A 26898-nucleotide genomic window follows, 5' to 3' on the forward strand; every position below is an offset into this window, starting at 1 on the left:
GGGGAACCCAACAACCTTATTTGCAGATGAAATGATTGTCTATGTAAAAAATCCCAAGGAATCTGCAGTAAAACCCTTCTAGAATTAACAAGGGAGCTCAGCAAGATTTCAGGTTACAAGATCAACACACAAGAGAAACTATCCAGAATGCAGCAGAAAGACAAAAAGATGGGAAACAGTGGGTAAATAAAGGATTATTATGTTCAATTTGAGTTCCATAAAGAGAGAGGAAAATGAGGCAGAGGAATATCTGAAGAAAGAGAGCTGAAAATTTCTCAGAACTAGTGAAGATACCAATCTACAGATTGTTGAAACCCAAAGACTTCAAGCAAGGTAGAAAAAAAAATGAAGTATGAAAAAAAAATCCAGTTCATGATAGTGGAACTGCAGAACCCTGAAAGATGGAGGGCAGAGGCTGGAGAAGTAAGCAAGAGCCAAATGAAAACCAAGTTAACGATGCTGGACTTAATGATAAAAACGACTCTTCGTATAATCCTTATTACTTGCCAAGCCCCTACGTGAAGTGATTTACTCAGGGCAGTTGTACGGGATAAGTACTATTATTACCTCCATTTTACAGATGAGGAAGTTGAGACCAGTGAAATTTAGTTACTTGCGGAAAATGGCACGGCGTAGCAATGGTAGGGGTAGGATTTTGAACAAAGTAGTTCTGGCTTCGGTCTGTGACCTTAACCGCTACACAAACTTGTCTCTCTAAAGGGCAATGGGAAGCCATCGAAAGGTTTTAACCAGGGGAGTGACACCACATTTGCTTTCCAAACACCAGCCATCCTGGCACCACTGTGGATAAGGATCAAATAGAGCTAAGGGTGGAAAGAGGCGGCTGTGGGAATAATGGAGCCAAAAGTAGGGAGGGCCTGGACGAAGGGGAGGTGGCAGACAAAAGCGAGTGGACTGAGGGATCTTCCGGAGGCGAGTCCTCAGGTTTTGTGTGGGAGAGGAGAGCGACGATGATATTCACGTTTCTGACTCGGGCAATTCGGCGGACAGTGCAAGTCATTCACTGAGGTGACTTGGGAGGAGTCTGGTTTTGGACAAGGTGAATTTGTGGTGTCTGTGACGCACAGCCGGCCGCGGACGGGCCGAGGGCCGCTAGGACCCAGAGCGGGGCCCTTCACCGGCCCGTCCAGGCGGGGCGCTCGCGAGCCCGAGGATCCCGAGCGCGGCGCGGCGCGCACCTCCGGAAACCGCGCGCGCAGGCGCAGTGCGGCGCGGGCGCCCCCTAGCGGGCGGCGGCGCGCAGGGACCGCCCCCAGCCTGGCGCCGCCGCCGCCCGCCTCAGCCCAACATGGCGATGCACAACAAGGCGGCGCCGCCGCAGATCCCGGACACCCGGCGGGAGCTGGCGGAGCTCGTGAAGCGGAAGCAGGAGCTGGCGGTGAGGGGCCGGCAGCTGGGGCGCTCGGTGGTGGCTCCGCGCCCGCCCCCGCCTCCAGGCCCCGGCCCGATTGCGCCAGGCCGTTACTCCCCCGGCGCAACGCGGCGGCCGGGAGCTCGGCGGCCTGAGGCCGGCTGCGCGTTTCGCGGCCCGCCGGCGCCACGGCTTCCCGGCTGCGCGACTCCGGAGCCGGGTAGCCGGGGCCGGGGGGCGGGGCACGGAGCGGGGGAGGGGGAAGGGGCCGGCGGGGGCGTGGAGGCGGGATGGCGCCTGGGGTGGGGGCTTCTGTGTGGGAGCTCGAGGGAGGCGAATATCTGTGAGCTTTGGGGATAGGGGCAGTTGTGTCCTTGGCCTTTGCTGGCTGGGTGAGGGCGGGCAGGTCTGTGGTCTTTGAGGGGTGGGTTCGGGCGTGTCTGGGGGCCGTAGGAGACCGGTTCGGGCTTTGCCAGTGGGCTTGGAGGGGGTGGGGTAGGAGGCGAGTGTGGGAGGGGGACCCAGTCATCCTGTCTGGCCTTTGGAGGATGGAGGGGCGCATGTCCTTTTGAGGACTAGGAGATGTGTTGGATGGGGCTTTTGACGAGCATGGCTGTGATGTTTTGGGTAACATCTAGAAGGTGACAGGCGAGGGGAAAGGACTCAGTCCAGGGAACTGAGAACTGTGACATGCACCCAGGGTTCCAGACACCCTGGTGGCCGCCCCCTCCCCCCCGTGTTTAGGCTTGGGCACCGGGGAGGGCCATCTCACCCGAAGCTGCCCTCCCAGGTTTCCATGGCAACTGACAGCCTAGTGCCGGCGTTCTCTCAGAGCCTGCGGGGAGGGGAGCGAGTTGGCGCTGGAAGGCTGCTCACCCTTTCCTCTCCCCAGTAGCGGTACCTTTGTGCGTGCGAGTGCAGACTGCTCACGTTCTGCCTGAGCGGGGGTTCTTGACAGCTGGGTTTCCACCAGCTCTGCGAAGCATATGCAAAATTTTGCACATTTTTCTGGAGACAGGCTCTGTACATTCCCTTCTATTCTCAAAGGGCTCCGACAAGACAGGTCTACGGTCTAGACTGTCTTAGTCTGAAAACAGCCTTCCTCTCCCCATGTCTTGTCTTTCCAACCGGGATGGCTTAGTGTAGTGGAGCTTGAATGTCTAAGGCTAATAATCAGAGTTTGGTTTAGTCAGAGTTAACGTTTGCATTTAAAACACATTACCCATTTCCTTATTTTTCATCTCCCAGGAAACACTGGCAAACTTGGAGAGACAGATCTATGCTTTTGAAGGAAGCTACCTGGAAGACACTCAGATGTATGGCAATATTATTCGTGGCTGGGATCGGTATCTGACCAACCAGAAGTGAGTGTCAGAAGCCTGTGGTGTTGGTATTGTGCCCTAGTAATTGTTTTTTGGACTTTCTGTGTTCTTGCTAGCAACTTTGCAGGGAGGCAGTAGTAAAGTGGTGGTGTGGAAAGCCGTCCGGGGTTCCACTTGGACTCTGGCTCAGCCTCTGCCCCACTGAGTAATTGTGGGCAAATCCTACATCTGGGAAATAGGGAAAGTCGGGCCGGTGGTACAGGGTTGTGTGAGGCGTTAAAGTACAGCAAATGACAATACCTGACATACCACTTTGTTAGTGTTTTCCATTTTTTAATTAGTCGTGAGTTTGACCTTTACAATATTTGCCACAGCTCTGTGCTAACCATACCACAATTTATTTAGTAATAACTATTCTTGAAAACTGTCTAAGCTTTTTGAAAATTTTCAAATTTGAAACACTTCAAGTTGAAATAGCACTGTGCACGCTTGATACCCTTCCCTTGCATTCATCAGTTGTTACCATGTAGCCACATTTGCTTTCTCTCTAATGTATATAAATATACACACACCTATATCTGTACTTAAAATTTTTAGAGGCACCTGGGTGGCTCAGTCAGTTAAGCATCCGGCTCTTGATTTCGGCTCAGGTTATGATCTCAGGGTCGTGGGATCGAGCCCCATGTTGGGCTCTGTGCTGGGCGTGGAGCCTGCTTAAGATTCTCTCTGTCTCTCTCTCTGCCCCTCCCCCTCCTCTCTAAAAATTTTTTTTTTTTTAATTTTGATATAATTACAGATACATAGGAAGTTGCAGCAAATTAGAGAGGTCCCATGTACCCTTCACCCAGTCTTCCCCAATAGTTGGATTTTATGTAACTGTAGTAGAATATCAAACTCAGGAAACTGACATTGGTACAATGTGTATGTGTAGTTCTGTCACTGTGTGTAGATTCCTGTAAGCACCACTGCAATCAAGATACAGAAGTATTTTATCACCACAAAGATCTTCCGCCTGCTACCCCTTTATAGCTATATCTTCCCTTTCCCCCACTTTTTTTTTTTTTTGCTAATCATTTAAGTAGATAGCATGACACTTTGCCCATAATTATGTCAGCAGTTACCTCCTACGAACAATTATCACACATAGAGAATTAGCATTATACTCATAGTATCATCTACTATAGTCTTTATTTCAAATTCCCCTAATTGTCCCCAACATGCTTTGCTGCCTTGTTTTGATCCATTCAGTGTTCATGTATTGTATTTGGCTGTTACGTCTCTTTCCACTCTTCATTTAGGAGAGTCTCCTACCCTTTTTGGTGGTGAAGTTGTTCATGACATTGTCTTGTGGAATGCCTCAATTCCAGATTTTTCTTTTTGTGACCTCATGAGAGATCCTTTAAGGATTTTTGGAAAAAATCTTACATAAGTGATTTGTATGCCTGGTGTGTTGTTTACCTCTATTATACTGGGAGGCACATAATGTCATATTGTTCCATTTATTGGTACGAAGTTTGAGCATATGATTTCTCCCTTTTAAAAATTCATTTTTTTCTCTTTGTAATTGGAGGCTATACTTTTAGACAGTGTGAATATATTGCTCCTCCAAATTTCTATTCAGTGGTTTTAATATCCATTGTTGATTTTTACCTGACTCTCTTAATATACTGCTGATTCTGATCCTTGTACGTGGATTACTGGCATTTGGAAAGAAGAATCTTCCCTTCATATCTTCTCTCTCTTTCGTTCTCTATCTCTGGCCCCCTCTCTCTCTCTCTCTCTCTTTTTTTTTAAAGATTTATTTATTTATTTGACACAGAGACAGTGAGAGCAGGAACACAAGCAGGGGGAGTGGGAGAGGGAGAAGCAGGCTTCCCGCTGAGCAGGGAGCCCGATGCGGGGCTCCATCCCAGGACCCTGGGATCATGACCGGAGACGAAGGCAGACGCTTAACGACTGAGCCACCCAGGTGCCCTCTGGCCCTCTTTAGTATCATTAGAGACCAGTGGATTAAAAAAAAAAAAAAAATCAGTGTTGGAATCTAATGCTGTCACTTTTTTATTTATAGAGGCTTATTTTTTACTATGAACTTATTGAAATATATACAGAGAAGTGCATACATCATAAACATACAGCTTAGTGACCAAGCAAACACACCCATCATTATTCTTTTCAGTGCTTGGTTTGCCCCATATGTGGACAGAGGGAGCCTCCTCATGCTGATTCCTTTGTCTTTTTGACTTGACCCTTCAGTCTTCGAGCACTTTGTTGCTTTCTGTCCCAACAAGGTGTCTTAGACTCACCTTGTCCTTTTCTTATCCCAGAACTAATACCAGCCATTTCCTTAAGGAACCCTGGTTTGTTCTTTAAATTTTTTTTTTAAAGATTTTATTTTATTTATTTATTTTTTAAAGATTTTATTTATTTATTTGACAGAGAGAGACACAGCAAGAGAGGAAACACAAGCCGGGGGAGTGGGAGAGGGAGAAGCAGGCTTCCCGCAGAGCAGGGAGCCCGATGTGGGGGCTCGATCCCAGGACTCTGGGATCATGACCTGAGCCGAAGGCAGACGCTTAACGACTGAGCCACCCAGGCGCCCCTAAAGATTTTATTTTTTTAAGTAATCTCTAAACCCAGGGTGGGGCTCAAACTCAAAACCCCGAGATCAAGAGTCGCATGTTCCACTGAGCCAGCCAGGCGCTCCGTGTTCATTAAATTTTTTCAGTTAAGCTTACTTGACAGAAACATTTCATATCACTAGCCTGTGCTAGTTGTTTTTAATAATAAGTATCAAAATAAATACATATTAAAATGGCAGTGACTGTGAACTAACTAATGTCCCATAGTGGAGCACCTGCCATGTATTGGAAACCGTTGCTATCTGTGTAGGCATTCAGCGTAAAGGTCGTTTTGGTCAATCCAAACGGTATGGAGGTATTTTCATGTGAAAGTTGGTAATTTAAAAAAGAGAGACAATGAGAGAGTTCCTTACATGTGTCCTGGGCCATCCTCAGCTTGAGCCATAGATACAGCTTGGTGCTTATGAGTTTCTTGTGTGTGTTTTAGAAACTCCAATAGCAAAAACGATCGAAGGAACCGGAAGTTTAAGGAAGCTGAGCGGCTCTTCAGTAAATCCTCAGTTACTTCAGCAGCTGTAAGTGAGGTGGGGGGAATCTTTCTGTGGCCCATCGTGGAGGAACTCCTCAGTTAAATTTCTGCGAGTTTTCTCTTTCCCTGCTGTCTGAGTGCTCTCCGGAGGTCTGTGATAATTTTTCTAGTAACGGGTGGTTTTTTTCTTTTAGGCAGTAAGTGCATTGGCAGGAGTTCAGGATCAGCTCATTGAAAAGAGTAAGTTTATTTTTTTACTTTTTTATTACTTTATTTTTAAGCTACAGTAGCCCTTGTATTTAACTCCTATCCAACCTAGAAGTTAGGAACCCTTTTGAGTCTCCTTAATCATGTCTTTTTATCCTCTTTTTTTTTTTTGAGGAAAAAACTACCATGTCCTTCCTGCCTCTTCTGTCATGCAGAGTTTGACTCTAGCTGCTGAAAGACACAAAGATAGGTCTTCATTGCTGATAAGTGTCAGGGAGGGTTTTTTGTGTGTGTGTGTTTTTTTTTTTAATTTAAAAAGAAAACCTTTTATCATGGAAAATTTCAGACATATCTGATAAATCTCCATGTCCCCAATTTAATAATTCTTAGGAAAATCTGATCCTGTGAACAGAATGTACCTGTGTGTTCTTAAATATAAAACACAGAGTAGATAGTATTTACTTTGTTAAGAAATTGTATCATTCTCGGTAGGTAAGCCATATAGTCTAATTCTGTTCTAATGTCTAGTGATGGGATATAGATCTGTACATTTATCTTTCTGAGTCAGACTTTATGTGGCTGTCTGTATTGGACACTCTTCCTGTGCACTGGGTCACTCTGAAACATAACCTGCTTTTTGTGCTGTAGCTATCTACTTCTTTCAGATGGTATATCTTGTGGGATCCAGTCTTTGTGTTTGCATTGGGCCAGTGTTTGAGGAAGAGGGATTTTGGTAGTTTGGGAATTAGAACTACTCAGTGACTTTGATTATTATCTCTGTGTACAGATTTCTAAATATCTAGAAAATTCTAGAAAATGTCTTCTAGTCATTTCCGCTCAGATATTCAAGCTCAAACATTTTATCTAAAACCGAACTGTTCTGTTTCCTTCAAAACTTGTCTGCTCAGTTTTTCTGTTATAGTACTTCTTTTCTCCCTCATTCGAAATTCTGTAGGCATCTTTGACTCCTTTCTGCCAACCTAATCAATTAAACCAAGTCCTTTTGATTTTTTTTTTTACTATGGCTTAAGTAAGTTAAATCTTATTTCTTTTCAATTAATTGCCATTTGTAGAATGTAGAGCTAGTATTATCTGCTTTCTGAGGTCATAAGATTGGTTAAGGAACACCCTGGACCTCACTTCTGTGAGTTGAGATGGAATGATGTCTGACTCCTCAGTTTTCACAAAAGCCTATAATCCTCCTCCTGGCTTGGTGGATGGTTCAGCATCTGGCTTTGTACTTAACTAGCCACACAGAATGGCTGCATCTAGGTACCCGTGAGGCAAGGAGTCTTAAAGCCACAGCTTGCAGAAGCTTGGCTGAGACAAGCACTTACGTATTAAAGGTTTTCTGAAGCAGGTGTAGGCCATCCATTCCCGAGATCTTCCCCTTGAATTGAGTCACATCCGTGGAATTTGTCATATTGATATTTCTTGGTCTTCCCTATAAAGTTGTATTTGATGAATTATATTCTGGTCCTGTTAAATGTGCTACTGTATTTATTGTAAGAGAATGTTGCAAATGTTTACTATCATTACTAATTATGATTTTTAGGAATAGTTGTTTTTCCTGAGGGGAGCCTGGGTGGCTCTGTTGGTTGAGCCTTTGGCTCTTGATTTCGGCTCAGGTCATGATCTCAGGGTAGTAGATTGAGCCCCATGTTGGGTGCTCCACTCAGCTGGGAGTCTGCTTCTCTCTCTCCCTCTGCCTCTCCCCCTGTCCCCGCTTGCACATGTGCGCACTCTCTCTCCTTCTCTCTCAAATAAATAAATCTTAAAAAAAGGAATAGTTGTTTTCCTTGAACAGCTAGTTGGTTTTTACTGAATATCTGATAACGGACTGTTTCTTTGTATAGGTGCTAAAAGGTTTAGTGGTTCTCCTCTAGAAAGCGAGTATGAATTTATAGCGTGCATTTTGGGAATGAATCTTAGTGTTGCATTCAGCTTACTTAAGTCTTCTATTCCTCTTTGTTTTACTTGTCTCATTTTAAATTTATTTTATTGGATTTTATTATATGAATCTTGGTAAACTGCTTTGAATTCTTTTTAAAATAGAGAATTACATAGTGAAGTTTATCAGTTCAAATGGTCAGAGCCCCTTTGAAGTAATTCTGTTGCGTTCTGTCTGTTCTGTCTCACCACCTGTCATTACCATTTCCTCCTGCTGTTCCTTTTTTTAGAGGGGCGTGCAGAGGGAGAGAGAATCTCAAGCAGACTCCTTGATGAGTGCAGAGTCCAATGTGGGGCTCCACCTCAGGACTCTGAGATCATGACCTGAGCCAAAATCAAGGGTTGGATGCTTAACTGACTGAGCGTCCTGGGCACCCCTCTTCCTGCTATTTTTTTTTTTTTTTTAAGATTTTATTTATTTATTTGACAGAGAGAGAGCACAAGTAGGTAGAGCGGCAGACAGGGAGAGGGAGAAGCAGGCTCCCTGCTGGGCAGAGGTTCCCCATGTGGGGCTCGATCCCAGGACCCTGGGATCATGACCTGAGCTGAAGGCAAATGCTTAACTGACTGAGCCACCTAGGAGCCCCTCTTCCTGCTATTTTTAAGAGTTTATTTTCATCTTGATTTTTTGCAGTCAACTATAATGTGTCTAAGTATGAATTTCTTTGTAATTATCTGGCTTGGGTTTCATTGGACTTCTTGAAATGGTGGCTTAGTAATTTTCATCAGTTCTGGAAAATTCCCAGCTATTACCTCTTAAGATGCTGCATTTGCTCTGAGCTCTGTCCCATCTCTTCTACTCTGCTTACATGTATCTTAAACTTTCTCATTGTATTCTTTATGTCTTTTATTAGCCCTTCCATGTCTTCTGTCTTTGCCTCTGGGCCACCTGACGGTTCACTAAATCTCTTTTCAGTTGAGTCTGACTTGCTGTTAAACCTTTCCTTGATTTAAAAAATTTTTGTTATTACATTTTTAATTTCCAGAAATTCCACTTAATTATTTCTAAAATCTGCTATGTAATTTTTCAGTAGCTTTCTCTGCAATTATTATTAAACTTTCTTTTACTTCTTTAAGCAGAGTAAGCCCGGTTGTTGTATATTCTGTGTTTAATTTCAACCTCTGAAGTCCTTAAAGACGTGTTTCTGTTGTGTGTTGCTTCTGCTGGTTATTACTCATGAAGTCTAATTTCCCTGTGTGCCTGGTTTTTTGGACTGTGTAGTGCTCATTGTAACCTCAAGTATTTATAGAATAATTTGAGGGGGGAAGATGAAGGTGCCATCTTCTGAAGACTTAATGTTTTCTTCTGCTGGGTGTTTAGACCTCTTTAAACCAAGTTGAGGGTCCCTGAAAGACCCAGGTGATTCAAACCAAGCTTTAATTCCATCAGAGGAATGGTCTGCTTCACCTTTTGCTCTTTATCCTTTGTACAGAATCTCTCCAATGTCTCAGAATTTCTGTATAACAAATCTTGCAGAATGACTCCTGGTTCTTGATTTTTGATGGTGATGAAGTACACATTCTTTTCTCTTAGAATTTGGAGTTACACATTCTTAGATCTCAAGGATTTTGGGAGTTCAAACCATTCTGAAAATTTTCTTTAAAAATGCATTACTTTCTGCTTTCTTTGGCTTACGTACCCAAACTAGAATGATAGAGTGGATTAGCATGGTCCCCAAAGGGGAATTTTATGCAAATTAGTGAAGCATTGTGTGTTTTTGTAAAAAGAATAAAAACAAACAGGCAGATTTTATCCAGTTTCCTTTAAAGGATCAACCTAGTTTCTGCTGTTTGTTTTATCAGACTTACCTGAAGCTTTCATCAAACCAGATCTTTCCTCAGCACTTACATCATTCCAGTGGATAAGTAAATGGCTGCATGAAGCATTGTTGGATATCTTTCTTTCCTCCTTTAAAGTTTTTGTGCTGATCAAAGTTAGTGCTTTGGCACGATTCAATAGGCGTTTTTTGTTTTGTGTTTAAATAAGTAGAGTGTCTCATTTGTCGTATTATACTTAATCAAAATCTGGCATTCTTTACTCTAAAAACAAGTTTCTTACTTACATGTCAGTGAGAAATGAACTTAGGTGTCTTTTCCTGGTGACAGCATCATAGGGTTGACTGACTCGCTGCTGCCCTTTGGGGTGTTGTAACCCACCTCTTTTGCTCTCACTCCTCTCCTGCTTTCATGAACCAAGAAGAGACAATTATTAGGGTGCCTGGGTGGCTCAGTCGGTTAAGTGTCTGCTTTCAGCTCGGGTCATGATTCTGGAATCTCAGGACCGAGCCCTGCGTCAGGCTCCTTCTCCCTCTGACCCTCCCTCCTCTTGTGCTCTCTCTCTCTCACTCTCTCTCAAATAAATAAATAAAATCTAAAAAAAAAAAAAAAAGACAATTATTCCTACTTTGTGGTCAAACTTTGTATTTTAACAGTGTTTAGTCTCCCTGGCTACAGTCCCTCTTATAAACCACTTCTAGCCCGATAATCCTAAAACATGGGTTTGTACAGAGAACTCAGGAAACATTCATTGTTTGATATCACTTCTCTGTTTAGAAATACTCGATGACTTTGCCTTATGTCCTGTTAGCAACTATTTTATGGCAAATTGTCTACTGTTTAGAATTTGACTTGCATGTTTGTAGATCTCAAGGATATTGAGACTTGAACACTTACTGTGTTCTAGATACTACTCAGCCACTTGCATTTATCTCATTTATTCCTTAAAGCTACTTCTTGAGGGATAGGTACAGATCATAGGCTCCTTGAAAGTAGGGAACATTGCCGTAGCTCCAGTGTCGACCCCAATGCCTTGTCTATAAGGGATATTCGGTGTAGAGAAAGATTTCCCATTTTACAGATGGAGAAACAGGGTCTGAAAGGTTAAGCAACAAGTCAGATCTTTTAACCATCTCACACTGTCTCCGTAGGTCAGATCCCTTAATCTGACACTCACGGCTCTTCTTACCCTGTCGTGCTATTTCATCTCTCATTTCTCAAGCCATCTGCTTAAGAGATGTTGTTTGATTCGTTTGTCCCACATGTACCTTGTGTTTTCTCTCTGCACTTTTGCTTGTGCTATCTTTTGTACTTATTTTGGCTTCTCATTTTTCAAGGTCCGGCTTAAATTCCACCTCCTCAGTGAAGCTTTTCCTGAATAATCCATTCTTTCTTCTCTGGCTCCCATGATATTTAATATTCATATCAGTCCTTTGGGGCATCTGTTACTGCCCCAAAGTAACAGATGTTACCGCTTCAGAGAAGTAGCACAGGTGGATTCTCCCTTCATAGGGCTTTGATTTGATTTACACTCTTTTGTGTGTGTTTGCTCATGGGTGCTTACAGAATATGACGGACTCATCCATTTACTCAGTACTCCCATAGCCGCTGGTCCAAAATGAGGAAATAGTTGGTTTAGTTCATTAATGCCATTTAATAGAATTGCAATGTAGGCAGAATTTGCTGTATCTAACTTACCTTTCTTACTTGTCTCCCACCTTTTTAGTTCCTCTCTTCCTGTGCCCAGCCCCTACTCAGTTCTGTGCCCCTTCTGTCACCCTGTCTATGATCCAAAGCTTTTGTAACCTCATGCCCCATCAGCCTATTCCCTCCCTAACCAGTACCTCCACCATTTGCAGTTTTAGAGATGACATTTTTTACCTACATAAGAACAGGACTGGCTATCAGAGAAGAAGGCTGTCCTAATCATACTTCTCCATTTTAGACTCCTCTTTTTATATTTTGTTAGAGGTTTTTTTTTAATTAGAAAAGTATTATATTCTGATTGTACTAAGTCAAACTATTTAGAGGTGAATATGGGACAGGTTAATTACCTCGTGTTCTTTTTCAGCCCCAACATTAACAGCTTGATATCCTAACACATCCTCCTGGACACACACACACGCGCACACACACTCAGACACACAGAGTTGGGTTTTTTTTTCACTTGGAATTTTAGTTATGTCATAGGGATTTTTTTTTATTTTTAAGAAAAATTGGATCTAACAGTACATATTATCTGCTTTTTCACTTATCGCATATGCTCCTACAGGTTGAGTGCATCCAGAGAGAAGCGTATAGAGTAGTGATGAAGAGCGTGGGCTTTGGAGCCAAACTGTCTTTGAATGTGAATCCCGACTCTTTCCCTTATTAGCTATGTGACCTTGGGCAGGTTTCTTAAACTCCAGCCTCCTCAGTTCCCTTCTCTGTCAAATGGTCATCATAGGTGTAGAGGTTTCTGTGAGGGTTATAGGTAAGATATATTTAAAGTATATAGAACAGTGTGCCTGGCTTCTAGTAAGGACTCTGTTAGCTATTGTTATAATCTCACATTCTTTTCAAAAGCTGAAAATACCCAGCCGTCTGGCTGTGCCTCCCCCCTTGGTGAGTGTTCACACTGTCTCCATTTTCCCCACTGTAAACAATGTTGCAGTAAGCGTCCTTGTACACTGGCTTGTTTGTAACGGACTTTCTACTTCTATAGGAGGGTGTCCCGGAAGTGGCATCACTGTGTCAAGGGGTGATGTTCATAGATATAGCACAGTTATTTTCTGTGGTATAGTGGGGAATATATATTTGGTCTTTGTCCCCTGCTCTGGCACACAGTTCCTAAAACCCTTGGAATCTCCAGAGTGATAGGAATGACTAGCATACACTGCATACAAAAGAAATTTTTCAATGTTGGAGTGCCTGGGTGGCTCAGATGGTTAAGCGTCTGCCTTCAGCTCAGGTCATGATCCCAGGGTCCTGGGATCGGGCCCCACATCAGGCTCCTGGCTCAGCGGGGAGCTGCTTCTCCCTCTCCCTCTGCCTCTCCCTCTGCTCATGCTGTCTCTCTCTCTCTGTATCTCTGTGTCTCAAATGAATAAATAAAATCTTTAAAAGACAATTTTTTTTGAATGCTAATGGAGATGACTGAGGCCTGAAGGCTCCTAGAGGGCTTCAGGATGGGGGCTTAGAATTTTCAGCCTTACCCCAAACCTCAGAGAGGGGAGGAGGGCTAGAGACTGAGTTAATCACCAGTAGCCAATGACTTAATTAATCATGACTGCATAAAGAAACTTTCTTAAAAACCCCTAAACTATGGGGTGCCTGGGTGGTTCAGTCAGTTAAGTGTCTGACTTTGGCTTAGGTCATGATCTCAGGGTCCTGGGATTGAGCCCTGCATCAGCCTCCCCGCTGAGCGGGGAGTCTGCTTCTCCCTGTGCCCCTCCCCCCGACTTGTGCACGAGCATGCACGCTCTCAAATAAATAAAATCTTAAAAAAAAAAAATCTAAACTTTTGAGCTTTTGTTGGTGAATGAAAAGAGGTGCTAGGAGGGTGGTGTGCTCAGAGAAGGCATGGCAGCTCCCCGCCCCTCCCCATACCTTGCCCTGTGCATTTGGCTGTTGCTGAGTTGTATCCTTTATAATAGACCATTAACAGTAAATAAATCATATTCCTGAGTTCTTGGGGCTGATGGACATTGTAGCAAATTATGAAACCTGAAGAGGGGGTTTAGGGTACCCCTGATTTATAGCTCATTGGTCAGAAGTATGAGAGGCCTGGTATTTGAAGTGGGGGGGCACGCTTGTGGGACTGAGCCCTTAACCTGTGGGTCTGCCCTAATTCTGGTAATAAGTGTCAGAATAGAATCAAATTATTGGTGTCTGGAGAATCAGGGAATAGGTTTTTGGTTTTGGAAAACACCCTAGACTTTTCCAAAAAGAGTATCACCATTTATAGTCCTAGAAGCATAGCTTGGGAAGGCCTGTTATAGATATTATCGAGATAAACTACAGGAAAAAGTGAATACTTTTTAACTCTTTATTAAAGTGAGTTTTTGAATCTATACAAATAAAGAAGGTAAAAGAAACAAACCCCTATGTACCCATCACACTGCCCCAAATCCCAGACCATGGTCAGTGCCCTCTCCATACCCGACCTACTCTCACTTCCACCTCCTGTGTCACATTGAAAATCCTAGACATCATGCCATTTTCTTGTATATTCATGTTTCAATATGTATCTCCAAATGGTAGGTTTTTAAAAATTGTGGTAAGGACACTAAAAACAGGGACACCTGGGTGGCTCAGTCGGTTAAGCATCTGCCTTCGGTTGAGGTCATGATCTCAGGGTCCTGGGATCGAGCCCCGCATCGGGCTCTCCGCTCTGCGGTGAGTTGGCTTCTCCCTCTCCCTCTGTGATCTCTCTCAAATAAATAAAATCTTTTTTTTTTTTTTAAACAAGAACATTAAAACAAGTTCCACAGGATTTTTTTTTTTTTTTAAGTAGGCTCCACACTCAGTGTGGGGCTTGAACTCACAACCTGAGATTAAGAGTAGTGTGCTCTACCGACTGAGCCAGCCGGGGGCCCTGACTTCCACAGATTTTTAAGTGCCTAACACAGTATTGTTAACTACTGGTACAGTACTGTACAGCAGATCTCTAGAGCCTATTCATGTGTAACTGAAACTTTCTACTCCCCATTTCTCCCTCCACCTGGCAGCCACCATTCTACTCTCTGCTTCCATGAGTTTGGCTATTGTAGATACCTCACATAAATAGAACCATGCAGTATTTGTTCTTCTGCGACTGGTTTATTTCATTTAGCATGATCTCCTCCTGGTTCATCTGTGTTGTAGCATAAGACAGGATTTCCTTCTTTTTTTTAAGGCTGAATAATATATTCCACTATATTTATATACCACATTTTCTTTATCCATTCATGCATTGATGGACATTTAGGTGGTTTTCACACCTTGGGTAATGTGAATAATGCTTCAGTGGACATGGGAGTGCAGGTATCTCTTCAAAATCCTGATTTCAGTTCTTTTGGATAAATACCCACAGGTAGGATTGCTGGGTTATACGGTAGTTCTATAAGCGATAGGCTCTTACCACTATAATCACACCAAGGAAAAAAACCCCTAAACAAAACATGTATTACTATTACATTTCTTTTTAATGCTGAACAGTACTCCATTGTATGGTTGTACCACATTTTATTTATGTATTCGTCAGTTAGTGGTCTTTTGGCTACTAGGTATAATACTGCTGTGAATATTCATGACAAGTTTTGTGTGAACCTGTTTTCATTTCTCTTGGGTATATACCTAGGAGTGGAATTGCTGGATCATTTAGTAATGCTGTCCTTAGCCTTTGGGGAACTGCCAAACAGTTTGCAAGGTGGCTGCACCATTTTCTGTTCCCATCAGCAATGTATGAGGGTCACATATTTATATATTTTTTCTTGTTAGGCTTCCTTCTGTGGTCATATCAAAGAAACCCATTTGCCTAATCAAATGGGTTCTAAGAGTTGTATGTTTTTAGCTCTTACATTTAGGCCTCTGATACATTTTGAGTTAATTTTTGTGATGGTGTGAGATAGGGATCCAACTTCATTCTTTTCTTTGAGAATGTCCAGTTGTCCCAGCATTATTTATCAAAAATACGATTCATTGAATTGTCTTGTCACCCTTGAAAGCCATTTGACCCTAACTGTAAAGGTTTATATCTGGACTTTGAATTCTGTTGATTATGTCTCTTCTTATGCCAGTACCACACAGTCTTGGTTACTGTAGTTTTGGGTAGTAAGTTTCGAAGTTTATTTTCCAATTTTTTTTTTAAGATTTTATTTATTTATTTGACGGAGAGAGACACAGCGAGAGAGGGAACACAAGCAGGGGGAGTGGGAGAGGGAGAAGCAGGCTTCCCGCCGAGTAGGGAGCCCGATGTGGGGCTCGATCCCAGGATCCCAGGATCACGACCTGAGCCGAAGGCAGATGCTTAATGACTGACCACCCAGGCGCCCCAGGAACTACCTTTAAGATAGGAAAAAGAGGCAGAGGGAGAAGCAGCGTTCCACGGAATCATGACCTGAGCCAAAGGCAGATGCTTAACCGACAGCCATCCAGGCATCCCTTAAATACTATTCTTAAGATTTCTCAGAGTAATGGGGCTCCTATCCTCTTGAGCCCCCTTTCTTGATAGACAGGATTCCTGTATGGTTTGGGGAAGGAACCCAGGCTTCTTGTATAATTATTAATCCCATTAGTGGATTTTGCTGTTTAAGTGACCTTTATGCAGCCAGGAGGAGGGACTTCTGCTTGTATGGTCCCATCCCCCAGCTGTCCTTAGGTAGGTTGCTTCTGGTTACACTGTTTCAGATTACTTGTGTTTCCTGAACTCTGGTAACTTTGATGCTTTGACTGCACATATCTTCTCTGTCAGCACGTATTTTTCTGTCGGTTAGAATGGTCCTGGAAGATGGGAAAGCATCGCTTTTTTTATCTGTTAGTGCTCAACAACATCATTCCTGGCTGACGGACAGACTGTCTGAGGAGTGCTGCTGATGCTTCTGGGACTTGTGTTTATTCCCTCCAGGGGAGCCAGGAAGTGGGACGGAAAGTGATACTTCTCCAGACTTCCACAATCAGGAGAATGAGCCCAGCCAGGAGGACCCTGAGGACCTGGACGGATCTGTGCAGGGAGTGAAGCCTCAGAAGGCTGCTTCTTCTACTTCCTCAGGGGGTCATCACGGCAGCCATAAAAAACGAAAGAATAAAAACCGACACAGGTCAGTGGCAGGGACCCCCACCTCCCTGCCCCGCTGCCCCGCCCCGCCACCCCCACTCCCCTGCCCAGAGCTGCCATGACTATTGCTGCAAAGGGACTTCACTAGAGGAAAAATTCGTCAGGATTGGTGCCGCCTTTCTGTTGCAGATGGGGAGAAATTGCTCTGGTCCAAATGAAACAGGCGAAGTTTTCTCCAGTGGAGGAATGGGTGGGCATTAGACTAAAGGTGAAGGAAGACAGCCTTCTCACTGTTTCTAGTGTAGAAGAATTTCATTCCATAAACACTTTGTTTAATACGGTGAAGCTGAGGAGGAAAGGGGGAAGTCTGTAAAGTTGGACTTGGAATGTGGCACTAGTACATGTTGGGAAGCTGCCAAGTGGGAGAGAGTCTTTTGCTCCTAATCCTGGTCCCTGCTTACACTTACTCCCTTGTGGGTGGACAGAGCTGATCTGACATGCCTTTTTTTCCTTTTAAATACAAGGTGTTTGATTGCTTATGATTTCTTTGTTTTATATATCTCTGTAATATGCTGATTTCAGATATCAGAGAGGAATAATATAAAGTGTATATAAGATATGAGAGTACCTTTCTAGATAATGTTTGTCCACTGTGTGTGTTTTTGTTTTTGTTTTTTTACAGTGCGTAATGAGATAGGAATGACATCAGTGGACAGAGAGGTCAGGTGTCACCCAGAGAGGATTTTAGCATTCACTCTGCCTGGGGTTTGTATGATAATACCAGGGCCTATTAACTCAGATAATTGGAAATTACACAGCTGTACTCAGAGAGGGTGATGCATAGCTTCTAGAGTGAGCATTCTTGCCCTGACCTCAAACTTTCTTCTGGCAGGCATGAAAACCAGGTGTCCATAGGCTGGCTTTTGTCCTGCTCCTCTTGGGAGCTTACATACTGAGGTGAAAGGGCGCAAGCAAGGAAGGGGCGGGGTTCCCTGTCCTCCGGTGCCCTTCTGGGTTGGGTTGCTCTGCAGACCTGTGGGATATTCCTTCATGCACCCAAGGCATCCATGGTGTTAGCTTTGTGGTTATGGCACATGGGGATAATATAGAATGAACTTGAACTGGCTTAAGCCTCCTAGGCATCAACAGATTCTCTAATTCTTGTAAGAACTTTTCTTGTCAATGGTGGTGGTGGTTTTTAGACTGCAGAAATAGTATTTCCTCCAAAAAGTGACCCAAGATCGCTGCTTAACACTTTCCTGCAAACCGAAAATCACTATGCCAATCTCATGACTGCAGTAAGAAATAGCAAAAATTGCACATCTTTTTTTGTGTGTAAGGTTATATAGGCTATTTGATCACTGTGGTAGGACTAATGCTGGCTAATCACAAACAGCAGGGAACCAGTATTACTCTTAAAATATTTTTTTAAATTGTTAAGGTAATTAAATGCCATGCTCTGTGTTGCTTTTATTAAAGTCACTCCAGTGTTATTTTAAAGTAATGATTCTTTTCCTGTTTCACAGTGTCTAGAGTAGGGGGACAATTCCTTGAAGTTTCTGGGACATTTTTTCCATTAGTGATACAATAGATAGCTACTGTTTATTGTAGGTGATACTTCCCTTTTTTTAATGCCATGGTCAGCTGACTGATAAAAGGGAATTAGGCATGAACTTAACTTCCTCCTGTAGGTTTCTAGTAGATTTCCATAGGAACAGCACTTCTTCCTACCCTTTTTCCCTCTGGCTCCCAGAGCTAACTCCTTCCAGAAAAATAGAAGGATTTATAAAGATCTTGGATGTTACTTACTGCTTTCACAAATGGTGTTTTCTGTTTGGAAAGCAAGATCCTTTTGTCATCCCCCTGGCTTAATATCTGGCTGGCCTTTTCCCTTGGCCATAGGCGCCTACGTGCCCCAAGGGAGCAGAGTGAAGCTGATTTGCCTTCTTTCTGTATAAAAAGGTTCAGTGCACCAGAGTGGCATCTCAGGGGCCAGTGAAGGTTCTCAGATTCCTGCCATCTTCAGTAAGGAAATGTCCAAACCCCTTGTCCCCGACTCATGTCTTTGTGGCTCTTTCAGATTGTGGGAGGATGGAGCACTTCGTTCATACATATTTGTACATTTGCATTCAGTACAGTCCTTGTTTCTCCTCCCAACTTGCCACGCCCCCTCAGATAAAGTCAGTGGTAAATTATTTCAACAAATGTCTGAATGCCTACTGTGTGCCAGGCACTGTTTAGGGGTGAGTAAAGCAGATGGAAATGAATTCGGTACTGTAGCAAAAAGGAGTAACTTACGGATTTGTCCTCTTGAGGAATATGAACATTTGTCAAATAATTTTTAGCATTCATACATGATCACAGTGTTCTGAATTCTTATATTTTACATGATATCTGAATAATAAGTCCCAGTGCCTTTAAAGAAAAAAATTGAAATAATAACTTATAGCGGCTCTTAGAGGTTTTTACTAATACACAAAACTCTAGAATTCTTCTAGGTAGTTTGTGACATTTTCATTAAGTAGGTACAGTCTAATTTGCGAACAAAATTAAGTTAGGCTGAAAATTAAATTTTTTTTTAAGTTTTATTTATTTTAAGTAATCTCCACACCCAACGTGGGGCTCGAACCCACAACCCCGAGATCAAGAGATCTCTTCCGGCTCTTCCAACTGAGCCAGCCAGGCGTCCCTAAAAGTTAAATTTTGGTAATTCCTCAGATGACTTAAGTGAGGCAGTTGCATAAGAGATATTGAAGTTACGCTTTCTTCCAGCTTCACTCTTGCAGACATGGGCCAGGAGGAAAATAGAGCATTTTGCATATTGTTTTAGCACCTGTCTACAGTGTGAAAGTTGTTGGAGCCAGCCAAAGAGCTGGTGTCATGCTCAGGGTTAATGTTTGCTTTGGAGGTCTGCCCAGACCATGGCCTGTTAGCAGCGATGTCCTAAACAGGCGCCTCCTCTGCATTGTTCCCTTCCAGATCCCTGAGGCTCAGGTGCTGGTGGATGTCAGCTGTCCTTTGTCTTACTAGGGGGGCTGTAGATTTGGGTGTTCTTAATACTAGCCCTGACATAAACAGTTACCTGCCATCACCAATTCAGGGGCAAAGTGATGTGACCCTGCAGTTTTCTGGAACAAGACTGTCACCGAAGTTTATTCATTTGACCCTTGGCTTTCTAGGATGAATGCTCTAAAAAAGAGTCCCATGTTCCCTGGACATTCTTAGAACTTACAACTTGAGTTAAAAGTTGCAAAATGTTTTCTTTTAAAAAATGTATAATGTTTTTATCTTTTATGTTAGTCAAAGTGTATTGTGCTGATTTGTTAGTACCCTCTTCAAAGCACCCTTTCAATATATGACTAAACCCTTCTTTCTCTATTTCTTCTAATGCCCTATTTATATTTTTCACTATAATTACGTATTTTAAAAGTTCTAACTCTGAATCTGGCAGCTAATAGATGGCCTGCAGGTACCTCATTTTCTAATGAAATAACTTTTCCTTTCATAGTCTGTTCTTCTGATACAAAACCCAGTGAGGGAAGGGACTCTCCCAACTGCAGAATCTTTGGTGCTTTGATGTTTGAAACTTTATGGCTTAAGATTCTTAAAGCTGATTTTGTTTCTACGAATCTTGCTAGGGTGGCTAATCGACTAATTTATTCAATTAGTGTATTAATTTCTATTGCTTTCTTCCTTTCAAATGCTGCCCCTCAGCCCGTCTGGCATGTTTGATTATGACTTTGAGTAAGTTTGATTTGAATTAGTATTTGTGCTGTGTTGTTTAGTGTGTAGAGACCAATATGCCTTTTTGAGACCTTTCTAACCCATAGTTTATCTGTTTAATTGTAGGTATGTATATTAGGTTAGGCTGGGAAGTTTTTTTTAAAAACAGAAAAACGTGATGGAGGTAACATTTTATTTAATAACTTAAGCAAAATTAAGTAAACTTCACTTTTATGCATTTTAATTTCTTTAAAAATAGATAACCTTTACTTTAATTCACATTTAAATTGATTTTCTGACTTTGCTTCATAAGGAGATTAATAGTTTAAGATCTTGATATTTTGCTTTGGAAAGATTTAAAAATTGAAATTTGTGTAATTTCTTTTGTGTTTCATGTCCAGAAATACAAACTCCTAGTCTCTTTCCTGTTCTTAATCATGATGTGTCTCAGTGATTATCAGTGATATAGTTACAAAGCTAACACATTAACATAGAGCATGCCCTCGTAATCCAATCTCTTTAACGTGTAGTTTTGAATAGTTTTAAAATTATATGGCTTTCATAACGGCTGTATATTTCTTTTTGTCATCTCAGTTTGCCTTGTGGCGAGAGTATCTGCTTATGTTTTTAAATACTTGCTTAATAATATCTGGGTAAACAACTAAATATGACATAGTCTAATGAAGAATGTGGGTTTTACTTAACCAAATAGTCTTTGTTATAGCTTGTGCCATATGCAGTAGCTGATTCCTGGCCCCTCTTTCTGTAAATTAAAATGCGAATATGTTTTATCTTTTCTATCGCAGGATTGATCTGAAGTTAAACAAAAAACCACGAGCTGTAAGTATCAGCCAGACCATTTCAGAGAGGCTGGTGATTTTGTAGATGATTAGAAAAATGTGTTTGTCTTCAGAGCTGAGTGTTCCTAATCTCAGGTTACAACTCTCATTTTAAAGGCTGGGGAGGGGTGTACCCATTTGGATACACTTCAACTTTTAGGTGTTATTTAGGTTTTTTTATATTTTGGATAGAGAGAGGGGTCACACATTTTTACTGAAGAAAATTTCCCTTTGATTAAAGAATGAATTGAATTGTTACTACTAGTTTTTATTTTTTTTGTTTTTTGTTTTTTTGCCTATTTTTGAACTTTATTTAAATCATACACACTTCTTAAAAACATAGTGTGATCATTGTTTGTTATTTCAAATGACAGCATAAGCATTGCTCTTTTGTTAAGCACTTTATAAATATACTTTTGATAGCTGCATAATCCTAAATCAGGGAGGTACTGTAGTTTACTTAACCATTCCCCTCTTGCTGGAAATTAACATTTTTCTGGACCAAGGTTTTCCTGCTGGCTAGGCAGATCTGGAATCTACAGAGCAGGTCACAAGGAAGGCTGGCTGGAACTCTCAGGCAGGCGCTGAAGGGATAGTCCACGGGTGGAATTTGTTCAAAGAAACTTCTGTTTTGGTCTCCAGGTCTTTCAAATGATTCAGTCAGTTCCCCCATCCCCGCCCCAACATACACACACACCATCCAGGATAATTTCCTTGACTTAAAGCTAACTGGTTGTAGATCTTAATCACATCTACAAAATGCCTTCGCAGCAACACCTAGATTACTATTTTTTTTATTTTTATTTTTAAAAAATTGTTTTATTATGTTAATCCCCATACATTCCATCATTAGTTTTAGATGTAGTGTTCCATGATTCATTGTTTGTGCATAACACCCAGTGCTCCATGCAGAACGTGCCCTCCTCAATACCCATCACCAGGCTAACCCATCCTCCCACCCCCCTCCCCTCTAGAACCCTCAGTTTGTTTTTCAGAGTCCATCGTCTCTCATGGTTCGTCCACCCCTCCGATATCCCCCCTTCATTCTTCCCCTCCCGCTATCTTCTTTTTTTTTTTTCTTAACATATATTGCATTATTTGTTTCAGAGGTTTTGTTTTTTTTTGATTGGTGAGCTCAGGGGACCTAACAAGGGCAGAACTGATGTTTCGGTCCCTCTGTGGACTTGGAAGACGGGACATTTTCAGATGTGAAGTATTGTCTGTTGCATTTGAAGTAGCATCTTTGCCCATAGAGCAATCCCCTAGCAGGTTGTTAATGAATTTCTTCTTAAGTTCCAGCTAATGTTCTGAGAGTAAGTTGGGACTCTGTTTTTCTCTCTTTAGGACTATTAGAAGACTCATTAGTTCAGAAGCTTCCAGGCTGTAGAGCCCTGCTTCCCTGCTCCAACCTCACAAAGATACATATCGCTCACCTGAGTGCGCGGCCATCCACCTCTGCTTTCCCAGACCCAGTGCCTGTGACTCTGAATAGTTTGTTCTGAAACGTGGTGACAAGTCATTTCTGTAAGACTACATTGGATCATTTACTGTGTGTCATTTTTAGTAACAGAACTGCAAGAAGACCAAGACATGGTTATAATTCCAGCAAGTTGCTAACTGTGCATTTCTCCCTTCTTGGAATGAATGTGTCCCCCCAAACTGGCTGGCACCAGCTTCATCTACGATACCCATTGAGAAATGTTCTCTGGTTTTGTTTTATGCTGAAGGTAGAACATAGGTCACGTTTCAGAGGGAGGCTGTAAATATTGGGCATTTTCTTATTTTGTTTGTGTTTTATTATTTTTCTATTGTTTTTACCATCTTCTTTTCTTTGGGGACTTTTTGTAATGCCGTTGTACAGCTCATACCTTCCTGCCGACATATCTGATCATCTGCTTCATGCAGTTGCCAATAGTCTTCACTGAAAATAATCTGGTTTACCATAAAGAAAATGGGGAACTTGGCTCTGTGTTTTTGCAGGGGGAAGGTAAAGAGGGTTTATTTAATAATTACCTATCTTAAATCTTTCTGCGTTGGAGGCAGTTTCATGTTCAAGGAACAGGAAAAGCTGAAAAACCTAAGTTTAAATCAATCCTTTTAAAATAGATATTTTTATTCTTTTATATAAATAAAATTTCGCAGGTGTTGACTTCTCATGCTTTACTTTTAAACCTGAGATTGTTTTTTCACTTATTTTATTTATTCATAGTATCATGCCTTATGGAAATTTCTTCCTTTTTCCATTTTTCTTTCTTTGCTGGTATCTGCCTGATTAAACATTGCTCTGAAAATCATTAAGGCATATGGAAAGGCTCAACATTGCACCCAAAGCTGGTAACGTTACGGAGTTCTGGAGCAGAGTGAGAGATAGGATCTGCAAGAGCTAGCGATGCCCAGCAGACCCCCTTCCTCACAGGGCTGGCCGGGCTGGGGAACTTGCCGATTTGTTGAACTGTTACCTGCCTCTAGAGTGGTGCTCGACCTCGGCTGCTCATGGGAGTCACCTGGGAAGCTTAAGGACCTACTGATGCCTGGGTCCCAACCCCAGAGACTCCGGCTGGAGGACAGTCTAGTGACTGGGATTTCCGTCCAAAGAGTCCCTGGGATTCTGATAAGAAGCCAGGTTGAGAACCACTGCATGAGGAGTGTTTGACTGAAATCCTATGTTGCGAATCAGTCTAGGGGTTAAGATTTGGGGCCCCATCTTTCCTTTGATGCTGTCTAGTCATAGTCCTTGACTTAGGCCCATATCTTTGTTAGAGCAAATATGTTCCATTGTGATAATATTGGTAGAGCTGAATTCGGATGGCGTCTGTTAGCAAAACGAGTCTACCTTGTCAGATGTGCAAAAGCTTTCACTCTTCTCAAATAAACTTTTTTTTTTTTTTTTTGGACTCTGTGGCTAATTAGATGTCTTTGGTAGCAGAACTCCAATGTCAGGGTTTTTAAGAAAATAGTTTCTTATATTTAGATTGTTCCCTAAAAAAAGAGAGAAACAATTATAAAGCCAAAAACCATGGGGACCAGAAGACATCTGTTCCCTCCTTTGTCAGTTTCTCTCCTTTCCCGGGAGAGAGAAGTGGGGCTTCCTGCAGTCTCCGTGGCCCAGAGGAGAGCACACAGCAAACCTGAGAATATTTCTCTCATAGTTTGACATTTGCTTGAGATCTGGTGGGATTGCTCTTAAAAAGCTGTATTATGTAAAAACATACCTGTGTATATGAATACACACGTATGTCTATGATCATGGTTAGAGGTAGGCTGCTTGCTTTATACTTATTTTCTCTGTGTAGTTTTCAGTCATTGATTAGGGGACCTCCAAAGTTTTCCTGTAAGCTGGCTACAGACTGAAGATATTTAAGTCTCAAGAGACTGCTTATGTTCTCTAAATTGGGGAGGTTTAGGCAGAAACCCTAAGAGATGCCTACCGTGCTTGTGATATTTGTCACTTTGGTTATTAACTAAGTTAGTTTGACAAACTTAGACGTGACCAGTGACCCTGCCAGAATGGCTGCCAGGACCCCTTCTAGGCAGGCCTTCACCTGATTATTGGGGTCAGGAATAGTATTTTGCTTTAGGCCTTTAGCCTTCTCATCTCCACAATGGGAAGAAGTTGTCCTTCGCTCCTGTTGGTGGTTATAAGGCATTTAAAAAAATCCAGGCCCTTGGTAGTTCTATTTCATGTCTTCTCCTGGGACGATGGTGACTGTACATGGCTCCTGAGGGAGTCTTAAGTATGCTTGCTCTTCCAGGAAATCGTTTATTTTGTTGAAACTCCAAATGTTCTAAATAGCATCAGACCCTGCAAGGGAAGATGGAGAGCAGGGACAGCCCGCAAAGGAGAAGACCGGTGGCGCTGTGGGGCCAACAGGAGGGCCTGAGAGGGAAGGGCCGGCGTGGGCCGAGAGCACGGGCGTTCAGAGCTGCTGTCCGTGTCTTGGGGGCCTCTGGAGTGCTTTGAGAAATGGAGCCTTCGGGTGCTATAGAATAGTCTGTAAGTATCCTACAAGGAGGATTGTTGATACCTTGACCTGTGTGATGAATAAGGGAATGGAAACAAGTATTTAAATGGCCTAACTTTGAAAGGAGTAAATGCGCTGTTTTGAAACACTGCGACCTAGTTTTTGCTTCTATTCTGACTTCTCTGCCCCTCAGCCTCACTCCCAACTACTGAGGTGTGACTGTGTGTAAAAGTGCACGTCTGCAGCCCGCTGCCAGGGCCACTGCACGGGGCCCGAGTGGAGCGTGAGCGCGAGCGTGCGTCTTTGTACGCACGTCCTTCACCGGGCTGCTGCCCTGCGTGGGGCCTGGGAAGGTGACTGAGGAGAAGGCACTGGGATTCTCATTCCTGTGTTCGTGTAAATGTTACCGTGTCTGAATTTTCTAAGTGAATTGGATTCAGGATTGGAAACAATTTTCACTTTGGAACACTCCATCTGTAGAGTAAAAGTTTTCACTGCTAAGATGGGCTGTGGTGTTGATTCCGACCCCCGCTTCAGCGCAGGGCGGTGGTCCCCAAGGAGGAGGGTATGGAGGATGGCCCATGGCTTGGGAAGGGGTTGGGGGGGCACATATCAGGCCTTCAATTTGTATGTATTTTCTGACTCAGCCTTTTTTAGTTGTCACTCTGAATGTGTTATAAAATATACATAAATATTCATTAGTACATGTAGATACTTGATAAATAAACATTAGGTTGAACCACAAGCAGTTGCTGCACTTCAACCATTTTGATCTTCAAAACGGGCAGTTATCCTGATTTAACAACGTATATGTGTTGGGGGTGTGTATGCTCTCAGTGTTTACTGTTCGTGGACAAGAATAGCCTTTGGAGGCCCTAGCTGATAGAACCCTCCTCAGATCCCCACCTCCATAACTTCTGTTCCCTAAGGAGGCATTAAAAGATTTAATTTGAATAAATAATACGTGCAAATGGCATATATTCAAATAGTACGGGAGTATGGTCAATGAAAAAAGTCAGTCAGCCGTCCCTCCGCGCCCAGTTGTCCTTCCCAGAGGCGGTTCCTTGCGTGCCCTTCCAGAGGAGCTTTGAACACATATGAGCAATATGCACACAGGCATGTGCCTATTACAAAAATGGTAGCATACTTTTTTCACCTAGGAATACAGCTTAGAAAGCGTGCTATAAATGCAGCTTATAAACCTCATTTCTGTTGGCTACTTAACATTCCTTTATGTGCGTACACCACAATTTATTCACCCAGCCCTCTACTGGTGGCATTAATGCTGGTTTGTTCTCTTTTGCCATTTCGGGCAGTGTTGCAGTGCCTTACATTTTGTAAATATGATTCTTAGTGGTGGGACTGCTGAGCCATTTGGGATGTGTCAAAGGGTTAAAACACGGATCTCACTGTGACTTTATTGCCCAGATCACTTTTTAAATGTGAATATTTGTGTTTTTTCTCCTTTTCTATTCCTTCTTATTTCTCCAGTTCCTGAGGACTTTTCTTGGGTAATTTGTTACCCATAACAGTTGGAATTTTCTGGAGCTTTCAGCTTTGCAAAAGGCAGGACTGATGCCTCTGATGTTGGTTTCGGGGGTGCAGCTGCAAATGCCATTAAGAATTCCCATTTTAGGGGCACCTGGCTGGCTCAGTCCATGGAATGTGCGACTCTTGATCTCAGGGTCAGGAGTTCAAGCTCCACACTGGGCGTAGAGCTTAAATTAAAAAAAAAAAAAACAGCAAAGAAAAAAGAATTCCCATTTTTGCCTTAACACTTACATATTACTCTCTTTAGAGTCTTGTTTTCAGATCCTATTGAAGATGCTTGTCTCTAGGCACTTCGTTCAGGCCAGTGCTGACAGTCGTACCGGGAGGCGCCGGCAGGTGGCAGGCAGAGCCC

The 26898-nt window shown here is 42.6% G+C and overlaps 1 protein-coding gene across 3 annotated transcripts; it reads left to right on the top strand.

Annotated features, from left to right (window-relative positions):
- Positions 1 to 1237: 1237 nt before the first annotated feature.
- Positions 1238 to 25496, top strand: MEAF6 (MYST/Esa1 associated factor 6). Of its 3 annotated transcripts, none has more exons than XR_004925594.2 (8): positions 1238 to 1399; positions 2621 to 2736; positions 5761 to 5848; positions 5997 to 6042; positions 16322 to 16514; positions 20321 to 20378; positions 21001 to 21034; positions 22378 to 25496. XR_004925594.2 is itself a non-coding variant. In XM_036119074.2 (8 exons), exons 1-8 carry the CDS (start codon positions 1310 to 1312, stop codon positions 22384 to 22386), a joined length of 606 nt encoding a protein of 201 aa, XP_035974967.1. In that variant the 5' UTR covers positions 1239 to 1309; the 3' UTR covers positions 22387 to 25496. The 3 variants fall into 3 exon arrangements, 2 of the variants coding, with proteins under 2 accessions (XP_035974968.1, XP_035974967.1); XM_036119074.2 differs by lacking the exon at positions 20321 to 20378 and adding an exon at positions 20186 to 20215 and having other exon boundaries at positions 1239 to 1399; XM_036119075.2 differs by lacking the exon at positions 20321 to 20378.
- The last annotated feature ends 1402 nt before the right edge of the window (positions 25497 to 26898 follow it).

The sequence above is a fragment of the Halichoerus grypus genome, chromosome 5, assembly GCF_964656455.1.
Source record: "Halichoerus grypus chromosome 5, mHalGry1.hap1.1, whole genome shotgun sequence".
Classification (NCBI taxonomy): domain Eukaryota; kingdom Metazoa; phylum Chordata; class Mammalia; order Carnivora; family Phocidae; genus Halichoerus; species Halichoerus grypus.